The sequence below is a fragment of the Carlito syrichta genome, unplaced genomic scaffold (genome assembly GCF_000164805.1).
Source record: "Carlito syrichta isolate Samal-C Ts95f unplaced genomic scaffold, Tarsius_syrichta-2.0.1 Scaffold89767, whole genome shotgun sequence".
NCBI classification, from domain to species: Eukaryota; Metazoa; Chordata; class Mammalia; order Primates; family Tarsiidae; genus Carlito; species Carlito syrichta.
Window position 1 is genome coordinate 25,248 of NW_007033863.1, and position 12,321 is coordinate 37,568.

A 12,321-nucleotide genomic window follows, 5' to 3' on the forward strand; every position below is an offset into this window, starting at 1 on the left:
ATCAATGGAATGAATGCCTAATTAACTGGAATTGATACTGCTTTGGAAACTGAGATACTCCCTCCAACTCTCAGGAGCCATTGGAGTTCTCCATTGACTCTGCCTGCATATTAGCCCCATTCTTCTGCTCTGTTCACTCATAAGTACCCACCCTTTCAAATTGACTAATGGTCCTTAATTCGTGGCCTTAAAAGCTCCACCAATTGACAACTTTCTTAGCATCTCCATTAGGGTCAGTTCTTGAGCAAAAGAATCTGATTGGTTCATTTTAAGTCAGGTGACTGCACCTGATCCAGTCAGAGTAGAGCCATCATCTATCAAAAGAGGAAGCTTGAGTCAGCAGGCAAGCCAAGTGGGTTTACCCCAAGGTAGGAGCTCAAGTTGGCCCTTGGGAGGAAGATGCCCCCCCCACCACTTCCCACAGACACAGACAAATGACACTGAGTGTTAACTATTCCTTTATTAGGTGGTGAGGGGAGTGGGGGCTGTACAATGCAGGGTTTCAGAGTTCAGCTACATGGGGATTATGACCAGAAACCTTATTACAAAAATAGCCTAAAAATACTTCTATTCTGCCATGAGGCTGGGTCAGGGGAGTACCAGGAGGAGGTGCCACTCGGGCAGCTCATCCTCTTCCTGCAGTCCCATATTTACAGGGTGACAAAGTGGAACACACACACCTCCCCTGGCCTCCCATTTCCCACCAGCCACCGCTCCCCCCCACCCCCCCAGTTCCCAAAGGAGGGTGACCTGGGCTGGGGACGGGGGCTGGAGGCAGGCTCTTGGGTCTGAAGAGCCCTTCTCCGGCATGGTTACAGAACAAGTCCCATCTGGAATGCAATGAAGTGAGGGAGGTGGGGTAGGGAGGAGACTCCCAACTCTCCCCTGACCCCTGGCCCCAGAGGGTGTGCGCCCAAGGGTGCCTACTTGGTACAGACCCGGGTCGTGTACTCGGTACACGGGATCCCAGTCAGGCCTGTGTACTCGGTACACAGAATCCAGCTTGGCCGAATGGGCCCACAGACTCAGCCCCACGGGGGCACTGGGGGGGTTCACAGGGGGGAGGGAGCATCTCCATATATATATTTTGTAAAAAATAATAATAATAATAAGTTTGTTTAAATGAATTTGTTTCTATACAAAATGTAAAAAAAAAGAAAAGAAAAGAATTATAATTCACTCGTATCGGAGTGCGAGGAAATGAGAGGCCAGAGAGGCCAGAAAGGAAGGATGGAAGAGAAAAGGGGGAGAGGGAGGGAGTCCCAGACTCATCACAAGACTGAGATGGTGGGTGGTTAGCCTTCACCCGTTATAAATAAAGGAAGAGTAAAGCCCTGGGCTGGTGACCTATCTGGGTCACACTGCAAGGCAGGGGTACGGGGGTCGGGGTTGGGCGGGGAGAAAGAAGAGAAGGAAAAAGATAAAGGGGGAGCAACAGAGAAAGGAGGCGGCATGGGTGTCTCTTCAGCCCTCCAAGATCCAGGAAGTGAGAGGTATCTCAGGCCAACACTTGCCTCTTGGGGGTGACTTCCGGCTGGGGCCCCAGCTGGGTCTGGGCCTGAGCCAGCGAGCTGGAAACAGACAAGGGGAGCGGCTGGGCAGGCAGTGCCCCAGTGGCGGTGGCCGTGGCCCCCGTGGCCGTGGCCGGGCTGGGCGTGGAGTCGGACCAGTCCGAGAGGGAGGGAGGCGATGGGCTGGCCCAGTGCTCTGGGGACTCTGGGGATGGGGTCAGGTAAGGGTGCTCGCTGGGGACCCGCAGGAAGCGAGCCTTGGCGGGGCTGCCATGGGCCCCGGCTGCCGGGAATTCCTCGCCATGTCCTGGGGCTGCCAGGTAGGGCGGGGGCCGCTCCTGGGGGGAGACGGGGGTCCCCGGGTTGAGCAGCTGGGGTCCCGGTGCCAGCGGCAGCAGGAAGGAGGGGCCTGGCGGAGCAGGTGGGGGCAGCCGGGCCCAGTCGAGAGGGACTGCCACGGGGTTCAGCAGGCCCAGGCTGAGCACGCAGCCCCCGGGGGGCTGGCGCCCCAGCCCCGCCCGGCCTGCGCCTCCGAGCTGCGCCAGGGACACTGCGGTGGCGGTAGCAGCCGCGTAGGGGCCCTCGAGGGGGAAGCCGCCAGGGGAAGCTGGGGGCCCGCCGAAGGGCCGCGGGGAGTCCAGCGAGTCCACGGGTGACAGCGTGACCGAGCTCTCGGCCAGGGGGCCCGGGCAAGCCAGCGTCAGCTTCTTGCCCCGCCCCCGGGCCCCTTGTGGCCCCAGCCCCGCCTTCCCAGGGGGCCTCCTGCTCTTCTTGGCCCCTGACTGTGCCGCCTTGAGGCCCGGGAGGAAGGCCCCGGGTGGGCAGAGCAGAGGCCCCAGGCCGTGAGGGCCAGGGGGGCTGCGGGGCCCGCTGGGCTGGTCCAACAAGCGCACGATGTCCTGATGCAGCCGCTCCTGGGCCACGTCCCGTGGCAGCCTGTCCAAGTGGTCCGTGATCTCGCGGTTGGCAAAGTGGTCCAACAGCAGCTTGGCTGCCTCATAGCTGCCCTCACGGGCCGCGAGGAACAGCGGGGTCTCCTCCTGGGGGTCCAGAACCCACAGATGTCAGTGTCACCCTGGCTAACATCAGCAAGGTCTTCCAGTCTCTGCGGGAGCCTGAGAGCTAAGTTTATACGCTGGAGCTTGACAGACCTGGGTTAAATCCCAGCTCTCTGCCGGCGTGGTAGCTCAAGCCTGTAATCCCAGCACTTCGGGAGGTCGAGGCCAGAGGATTGCCTGAGCAACTTGGTGAGACCTCGTCTCTACAATAAGTCAAAAAATTGGCCGGGTGTGGTGGCACACACCTGTAGTTCCAGCTGCTTGGAAGGCTGAGGCAAAAGGATCGCCTGAGCCCAGTAGGTCAAGGCTGCAGTGGCGGTGAGCATGGCACTGCACTCCAACCTGGGCAACCAGACAGAGAGTCCAACTCAAAAAAAAAAAAAAAAAAAGAGTAAAATATTGAAATTTTCAATAAGGACAGACTCTGTCCCTGCACTCCTCTAAGCCTCACCCTTCCCATTTGTAAAACAAGATTAAGCAATACCACCACACCAGAGTTTAAACAATTATCATAAATTACTTTCTACTGAGAATCTGCTAAGCACTTTACAAATGAATTAGCTCACTGAATCCTCAGGAGGCACAATGAATGGTTGCATTCCCACTTCACAGATGAGGACACTGAGGTTCAGAGAAGTTAGCAGCTTGCACAAGGCCACACAGCAACTGCCACAAACTTCCTCCTCCAATCCACTGTTGGAGTCTCTTGGCCCCATATCCTACCCCTGAAAGCTGGTAGGGTGACTGTTCCCAGCAGCCTCACCCTCCCTGCTCTCTGCAGAGGGCTGTGCCAGTGCTGATCCTCAGGCAGACCACGAGCGGGGGCTTACCTTACTATCCTGCATGTCCTTATTGGCTCCATTTTTTAGCAGGGCCAAGGTTGCCTCCACGTTGTTTACAGCTGCAGCCCAGTGTAAGGCTGATTTCCCTGGTAGGGAGGGAGAGAGGGATCAGAACCAGACTCATAACCCAGATTCCCCATGGCAGGAAGGCAGGAAATCTAGAGTATAGCCTGAGGGAATGAGGGAACAGGCCCACCATGAGTATCTGAGCACCTAGACTTGGCTCCATGTATGAGGAGATCTGTGAAATGACTCTGTCCGAGGAGGGCACTTTGCATGTGTGTGGGCATGCATGCATGACTTTCCATACACGGAGGGTGTTGCATGGACCTCAGTTGATCAAACCTGGAAGCTGTGCTGTGCATGCAGTAGCCACCAATCACATATAGTTATTTAGATTTAAATTAAATTAAATTAAATAGGTGCCAGGACCACTCAATGGGGAAAGAATAGTCTTCCCAGCCGGGATCGGTGGCTCAGCCTGTAATCCCGCACCTTGGGAGGCCAAGGTGAGTGGATTGCCTGAGCCTGCGGGTTCGAGACCCAGCTGGGCAACTTGGTGAGACCTCATCTCTATAATAAATAAAAAATCAGCCGGGTGTGGTAGCGCGCGCCTGTAATTCTGGGTACACGGAAGGCTGAGGCGGAAGGCTCGCCGGAGCCCAGCAGGTCAAGGCTGCGGTGGCCAGGAGCGTGCCACTGCACTCCAGTCTGGGTGACAGAGTGAGACTCCAACTCAAAAAAAAAAGAATAGTCTTCCCGACTAATGGTGCTAGAACAACTGGATATCCACATGCAAAAGCTTCCCATATCCCTACCTCACCCCATACACACAAATGAACTAAAAATGAACCAGAGACCTAAATGTAAGAATTCAAACTATAAATCACAGAAGAAAACATCAGAGTAGATTTCCATGACCAGGAATTGGGCAAAGATTCTTAGATATGACATCAAAAACACAAATAACAATAACAACAAAATAATTGGACATCATCAAAACTAAAACTTTTGCACCTCTAAGGAAATCATCAAGAAAATGGAAAAAAAAATCTATGAAATAGGAGAAAATATTTATAAATCATATATCCAATTAAAGACTTATATCTAACTGGGCACAGTGGCTCACGCCTATGTTTCTAGCACTTTGGGAAGCTGAGGCAAGATCTCATCTCTATACTAAATAATAAAAAAAAAAATCAGCTGGGCGTGGTAGCACACACCTGTGGTCCCAGCTACTTGAGAGGCTGAAGTGAACGGATCACCAGGAGGTCAAGGCTGCAATAGCTGTGATTGTGCCACTGCACTCCAGCCTGGGCAACAGAGTGAGACTCCAACTCAAAACACACACACACACACACACACACACACACACACACACACACACACGACAAAACCAAAAAAAATTTTTTTTTTTTGTAGTTGGAGTCTCACTCTGTCGCCCAGCCTGGAGTGCAGTGGCACGCTCCCAGCCACCGCAGCCTCGACCTGTTGTGCTCCGGCAATCCTTCTGCCTCAGCCTTCCAAGTAGCCAGAACTAAAGGCATGCGCTGCTACACCTGGCTGATTTCTGATTTATTGTAGAGACTAGGTCTTGCCAAGTTGCCAGGGTGGATCTCGAACCTGCGGGCTCAGGCAATCCACTCACCTCGTTCTCCCAAAGTGCTGGGATTACAGGCTGAGCCACCAAGCCTGGCCACCAAATAAAATTTAAATGAACTAGAACATTCGGTTCTTAGCCAGGCGGGGTGGCATATGCCTGTAATCCCAGCACTTTGAGAGGCCAAAACAAGAGGACTGCCTGAGCCCAGGGATTCAAGACCAGCGTGGGCAACATGGGGAGACCTCCTCTCTGCAACAAATCAAAAAATTAGCCAGGCATGGTGGCACACACCTGTAGTTCCAGCTACTTGGAAGGCTGAAGCAGAAGGATTGCCTAAATCCAGCAGCTCGAGGCTGTGGGGGCCATGAGCGTGCTACCACACATCTGCCCTAGTCACATTTCAAGTTCTTTTTTTTTTGAGTTGGAGTCTCACTCTGTCACCCAGACTGGAGTGCAGTGGCCACTCCTGGCCACTGCAGCCTCGACCTGCTGGGCTCTGGCGATCCTTCCACCTCAGCCTTCCGAGTAGCCGGAATTACAGGCGCTTGCTACCACACCTGGCTGATTTTTTTTTTATTTATTGTAGAGATGAGGTCTTGCTGCCCAGGCAGGTCTCGAACCCACGGGCTCAGGCAATCCATTCACCTCAGCCTCCCACATTTCAAGTTCTTTCTAGCCACCACATGTAGCCAGTGGCTACCATATTGGACATTGCATAGAAAAGTCCATCATCACAGAAAAGTCCTATTGGCCAGCCTTGCTCAAAAGCTGCAGTTCCCAACAAGAGGCAGTCCCATCCCTGCCCCCTCCACTCAGTGCAAGGCATTTGGCAATGTCTGGAGACACTTTGGGTTGACACACTAGGGGATGGGATGCTACTGATATTTAATGGGTTGAGGTGCTCAGCACTTTACAATGCACAGAAACAGCTCCCAATGAGGATTATCCAATCCCAAGTGTCCATGATACTGAAGTTGAGAATACCTGCTCCAAAGGATGTGTCAGAGTGTGTCCATGGCTATGTGAGACCCTCTGGACACAAGGACAGATTGCTGTGAATGTACCCAGATCCAGCTCTGTGCAAGAAAGCCACCTCCAGGAAACCCTTATCACATATAGATGTGGCTGGCTTGCAAACTTATTACAACAACGATCCAGCAGGTGGCAGTAGAGTGAGTTCTTCTAACAAAGTAGATGGAAATAAAGGGTCTTGGGGGAAAGGGTGCTTTTTTCTAAATCCCTAAGGCACCCTGAAGGCTAGTGACTGTTCTGCGCAAGGGTCATGGGCTTCAGTGATGTCTCAACATGGGTGTGAGTTCCCACCAAACACAACAGTCAGGGTCCAGGTGACACCCACTCAGCACCAACCCAGCACGCCCTCGGCTAACCTACCGAGCTCATCCACAGCGTTGACATCAGCGTGGCTAGCAATTAGCTCTTCCACCATGCCCTCGACTGCCAGACGGGCAGCCAGGATCAATGCGGTCGAGCCATCTGCCATGCGGGCATCCAAGTCTGTGGAGCGGTTCCGGATGAGGATCTAGGAGAGAGAGAATAAAGCAGGAGGAGTCATAGTAGGAACAGAGGAATCAGGAGCACCCCTAAACCGCTCGAAATCTCCAACCCCCAAACCTCTGAAATTCATGAGGTTCACGGTATAGCTACTTGCCAGATACTATATGCCGGTATACCCCCAAAAGAGAAAAACAAGCTTTGAAAGTCAGAACCAGGGCTCAACCCCATGTGTGTCTGATGCCTGTCCCATCTCTGAAGTCCAAAGGGTGGGTCTGTCTCACCTGAAAGACTCCCTGGGCATCAGCAGTAACGGCCGTGTGCAGGGGGGTGCGGCCCGAGTGGTCCTGAGCATTGGTGTCTGCCCCAGCATCCAGCAGCCGCTTGGCTGCATCAGCACGGGCATAGCGGGCAGCCAGGTGCAGGGCAGTCTCGCCTGTGCGGTCAGTCCGTGCCCCAAGCTGGGCTCCCTGGCAGATTAGGTCCGAGATGATGCTGGCTGATGTGTCATCTGCCTCGTCCTCCTCAGTTGGCATTGGCTCCAGGGCACCCCCGCAGAAAGAAGCCAGCATTAGTGGGGTGAAGCCATCTGTGGAAATGGGGGAGCATCACAAGGGAGGTGGGCATAGGGCCCTTTTCAGGAATATTATCAAGGCACCATATTAGGAGTAGGTGGTGGCCAGGCACAGTGACTCATGCCAGTAATTCCAGTACTTTGGGAGGCCGAGGTGAGAGGATTCCTTGAGCTCAGGAGTTCGAGACCAGCCTGAGCAACACAGTCAGATTTCATCTCTACTAAAAAAATGTTTAAATGAGGTGGGTATGGTGGCATGCCCAGCTACTCTGGAGGCCAAGGTAGAAGAATCACCTGAGCCTAGGAGGTCAAGGCTGCGGTGAACTGTGATCATGCCACTGCACTCCAGCCCGAGTGACAGAGTGAGACCCCAGACCCCACCCCCCAAAAAAGAAGGAGCAGGTGGGACGCATGAGAAGAGAAGCATTGCCTGAGCCCACGGGTTCGAGACCCACCTGGGCAACTTGGCGAGACCTCATCTCTACAATAAATCAAAAAATTAGCCGGGCATGGTAGCGCGTGCCTGTAGTTCCAGCTACTGGAAGGCTGAGGCAGAAGGATCACCAGAGCCCAGCTGGTCGAGGCTGCAATGGCCGGAGCGGCCACTGCACTCCAGTCTGGGCGACAGAATGAGACTCCAACTCAAAAAAAAAGAGAAGAGAAGCAAATCCTCCCATCTGTTACCAACACCCAGGATGCAGATTCATGGGCATGTGATTTATCACAGAAGGACTCCTAGGCAGTAAGGGGTGCAGGACGAGGGAAAAGGGGAGTCAAGCAAGTGTGTTTGAGGCAAAGGAACTATCCCTTCCATACTCCTGCACCCACTGGTTAAGAGCTGCCTCCAGGGATACGAAATCTCAGGCACTTTAGGCCCCAGTAGCCAGAGAAACTTCAAAAGAGAGCCATGAGCATTTGGAAGTTGGCAGGTGGAAAGGCAGGTTGGGAGGAAAATAAATTAAATTAAATTAAATAAAAACAAAAAAAGAGCCATAAGTACAGGCCATTTGGAGCAAAAGCAAAACAAACCTGGGAAGGAATATTCAAGAACATGGTGAAGATGGACCTGAGAGGATCTGGACAGCATACTCTGTCACAACCTGCATGCGCACTTGCCCTGGTTTTCCTTAAGGAAAAATATTCATTCTCCATCTTCAGGCTCAGCACATAGCCCAGCCCCTCTCTGGCTCAAGGACAGGTGTGTGGGCCAGGCCCAGTCAGTCTGCATATTCCAGCTGCCTGGTCATACTGATTGGATAATCATGTGAGTCTAGTCTGTCCCATCAGAATGCATCCTGGGACTTTTGCTGGAGTGGTTTGGGAAGTTTTGTAAGCTTGGAGCCAAAGAGGCAGAGAGCAGAAGACTGAGTCCTGGATCCAAATATACCACTGTTTCCAGTTACATGAGTCCATAAATCCTTTGTTTTACTTAAGCTAGTTTGAGGCGAGCTTTTGCCACTTGCAACCAAGTCTTCATGGACACACACCCCCCACAGACAGCCTCAAACTCCCCAGTTCTCCCCAGAACACTCAGATGTACTCTCTCACAGGCAAGGCAGGTGAGAGGAATTTTATGGAAGAGTTGCTGTCACTGACCTGGGCCACGCACATTGACATCCATGCCATCGGCATCAGCGTCACCCTGTGGTGGTGTCAGTGCCATGGCTGGTGCCACACGGATGTCGGCGGCAACCAGGTGGTGTTGAGTCCACTGGCGGCAATCCACAGCCTCCTCAGCCCCCACGCCGGGCTCCTCTACCTGGAGGGACAGGGACCTGGGTTCAAAGAGCTCACCCTTTGGAGGTTGGGAGACACTCCAGGGCTGGGGCTAGGCATTCCCACAATTTTCTTTCATGGAGATTCACACAAAGCCCTGGAAAATCATTAACAATCTGCTTCTTTTTTTTTTTGAGTTGGAGTCTCACTCTGTCGCCCAGACTGGAGTGCAGTGGCCGCTCCCGGCCACCACAGCCTCGACCTGCTGGGCTCCGGCGATCCTTCCGCCTCAGCCTTCCAAGTAGCTGGAACTACAGGCGCGCGCTACCACGCCCAGCTAATTTTTTGATTTATTGTAGAGATGAGGTCTCGCCAAGTTGCCCAGGCGGGTCTCGGACCCACGGGTTCAGGCAATCCACTCACCTCAGCCTCCCAAAGGCGCGGGATTACAGGCTGAGCCACCGAGCCCGGCTCAATCTGCTTCTTTTATAGACAGGGAAGTGGGAAATTGACCTGCTGGAGCCCAGAGAACTCATAAGAAGAAAAAGAGATTTCAACCTCGTCTAGAAGGAAGGAGAGGCTAGAAAGCCAAATTGGGTGACCCATAAAGAGGCACAGAGCATAGCCCTTGTCAGCACACACACTAGACATGAACACGCTAAAAATAAAATCAAGAGAACAATTCCATTGACAAAAGAATCAAGAAGAAAATATTGAGAATTAAAATTAACAGGCTAGGTGCAGGATTACTTGAGGCCAGGAGTTTGAAACCAGCCTGGGCAACATAGTGAAACCTCATTTCTTAAAAAAAAAAATTTGCTGTTTTTTAATTAGTCAGGTATGGTGATGCGTGCCTATAATCCGAGTTACTTGAGAGGCGGAGGCAAGAAGATTGTTTGAACCCAGGAATTTGAAGTTGTAGTGAGCTATGATCACTTCACTGTATTCCACCCTAGGTGACAATTGAGGCCCTGTGTCTAAAATAATTAAAATAAATTGAATAAAAGAAATATAAAACTTGGACTCAGAACTACAAGTCATTGGCAAAAAAAGCGGGGGGGGGTCCTTCAAGAACAGTGTTAATCTGGAAAGAAGTGAATGGGTGGGAAGGGGGAGAGGCCCAGGATCCCATAATCAAGAAGCCACATGGAGCCCCCAGCTGGTACCCAAACACTGGCATTGACCAGACACACACAGACATACCTATTTACCTTCACAATCCCAACACCTGGGCCCCTAGCAGGAGCTTAATTAATTTCAGACTCATGATTCAAAAGGCATGAGACACATCATGGAAACAGGATAGAATATTTTTCACGAGCCCGTCTTAGGATTTTGATGTCCAAAGACTTTAAGGACCCAAGCAGGGAAGTTGAGCTTCATGAAAAGGGTCAGCCAGGTGATGGACAGCTACACAGAAAGGGTCAGAGAGGACAGGACGGCATTTGATGTGGGTTCGAGTTCTGCCCCTGCTCCTTGGTAGCTATGTAGCCCTGGGCAGATCACATTAGAGCTCTGAGCATGGGCTCATGGGCAAAACCAGGACAACACTGTCATTGCACCCTGTTAAGATGCCAGCAGAATCACACTGGGCCAACCCTTTAATACTCACTTTAGGATGGGAAAGGAAAAACATGTCTGGGGTCAGTAGATTCATTTAGCTCAATTATATCAGATGCCTCCATTTCACAAACATTAAAATATGGGTGGAGGAAAGGTGGTTGTACGTTCAAGTGCAAGTTTTTTTTTTTGAGTTGGAGTCTCACTCCTTCGCCCAGGCTGGAGTGCAGTGGCACGCACACTCACGACCACCCCAGTGTCAACCTGCTGGGCTCCAGCGATCCTTCCGCCTCAGCCTTCCGAGTAGCTGGAACTACAAGACGCGCACTACTACGCCCAGTTATTTATTTATTTTATTGTAGAGATGAGGGCTCACCAAGTTGCCTGGGCTGGTCTCGAACCCGCAACCTCAGGCAATCCACTCGCCTCAGCTTCCAAAGTGCTGGGATTACAGGCTGAGCCACCAAGCCCGGCCAAAGTGCATGTTGATACCTACTTTATAGGGTTCTCAAAAAGATGAGGTTGGTGTGGTGGCTCACACCTATAATCCTAGCACTTTGGGAGGCTGAGACAGTAGGACTGCTTGAGCCCAGGAGTTCAAGCTCAGCCTGGGCAACATAACGAGACCTCATCTCTACAATAAAATTTTTGAAATTGCCAGGCATGGTGGCTCACACCTGTTATCCCAGCACTTTGGGAGGTGGAGGCGAGAGGACTGCCTGAGCCCAGGGATTTAAGACCAGCCTGGGGAAATTAGCAAGACCTCATCTCTACAATAAATTTTTAAAAAATAGCTGGGTATGGTGGCACATGTCTGTGGTTCTGACTACTTGGAAGGCTGAGGTGGAAGGATTATCTGAGCCTAGCAGGTCGAGGTTGTGGTGGCTGTGAGCATGCCATTGCATTCCAGCCTGGGTGACAGCAAGACTCCGACTCAAAAAAAATATTTTTTTTAATTTGCCAGGCATGGTGGCACATGCCTGTAGTCCCAGCTACTTGGGAGGCTGAATGATAGCCTGAGCCAGAGAGGTTGAGGCTGCAGTGAGCCATGATCATGCCACTGCACTCCAGTCTGGGTGACAGAGTGAGACTCCAACTCAAAAAATAAAATAAAATAAAATAAAAAGAAACATTCTTTGGGTGCCCAGGTTATGCTAGTAGGAGCCTGTTAGGAACTGTGCCCCATTCAAAAACCATACATTGGCCAGGCACAGTGGCTCAAGCTTGTAATCCCAGCACTTTGGGAGACAGAGGTGAGAAGACTATTTGAGCCCATGGGTTTAAGACCAGCCTGGGCAATTTGGTGAGACCTCATCTATACAAGAAATCAAAGAAATTAGCCAAGTGTGGTAGCACATGCCTGTGGTTCCAGCTACCTGGAAGGCTGAGGCGGAAGGATCGCCAGAGCCCAGCAGGTTGAGGCTGCAGTAGCCATGAGCATGCCACTGCACTCCAGCCTGGGCAACAGAGTGAGACCCTGACTCAAAAAAAAAAAAAGAAAGAAAAGAAATATAAAATTATTTGTGTGCATTAGAAACATTCAATGGCTTCACTCATAAGCAAACCCTGAACATGTACTACACTATAAGAAAGGGATTGGCAGTAGCAGGACACTGCCAGGGGAGATATAGGGGGATAAAACATCAATAAGGGTAACTGATCTCAAACCAGGCAAAGTAGGGACCAAAGGGAGGCCCAAACTTTACCTGTACAATGACTTGTATACTTAATCCTGAATTGTACCCCACATATTTAAAATTAAAAAAAAGTCAGGCTTGGTGGCTCGGCCTGTAATCCCGTACTTTGGGAGGCTGAGGTGAGTGGACTGCCTGAGCCCGCGGGTTTGAGGCCTGCCTGGGCAACTTGGCGAGACCTCATTTCTACAATAAATAAAAAAATTAGCCGGGCATGGTAGCATGTGCCTGTAGTTCCAGCTACTTGGAAG

The 12,321-nt window shown here is 51.6% G+C and overlaps 1 protein-coding gene across 1 annotated transcript in view; it reads right to left on the reverse strand.

Moving 5' to 3' along the window:
• Positions 1-441: 441 nt before the first annotated feature.
• Positions 442-12,321, reverse strand: part of NOTCH3 (notch 3) — a gene marked incomplete at its 5' end in the record, with an annotated part of 37,685 nt that continues 25,805 nt past the window's right edge. Inside the window, 5 exons of the mRNA XM_008058452.2 lie at positions 442-2,551; positions 3,400-3,497; positions 6,407-6,554; positions 6,811-7,115; positions 8,697-8,859. Coding sequence (XP_008056643.1) covers positions 1,499-2,551; positions 3,400-3,497; positions 6,407-6,554; positions 6,811-7,115; positions 8,697-8,859 — 1,767 coding nt within the window. The remainder of the gene's footprint in view (positions 2,552-3,399; positions 3,498-6,406; positions 6,555-6,810; positions 7,116-8,696; positions 8,860-12,321) is intronic.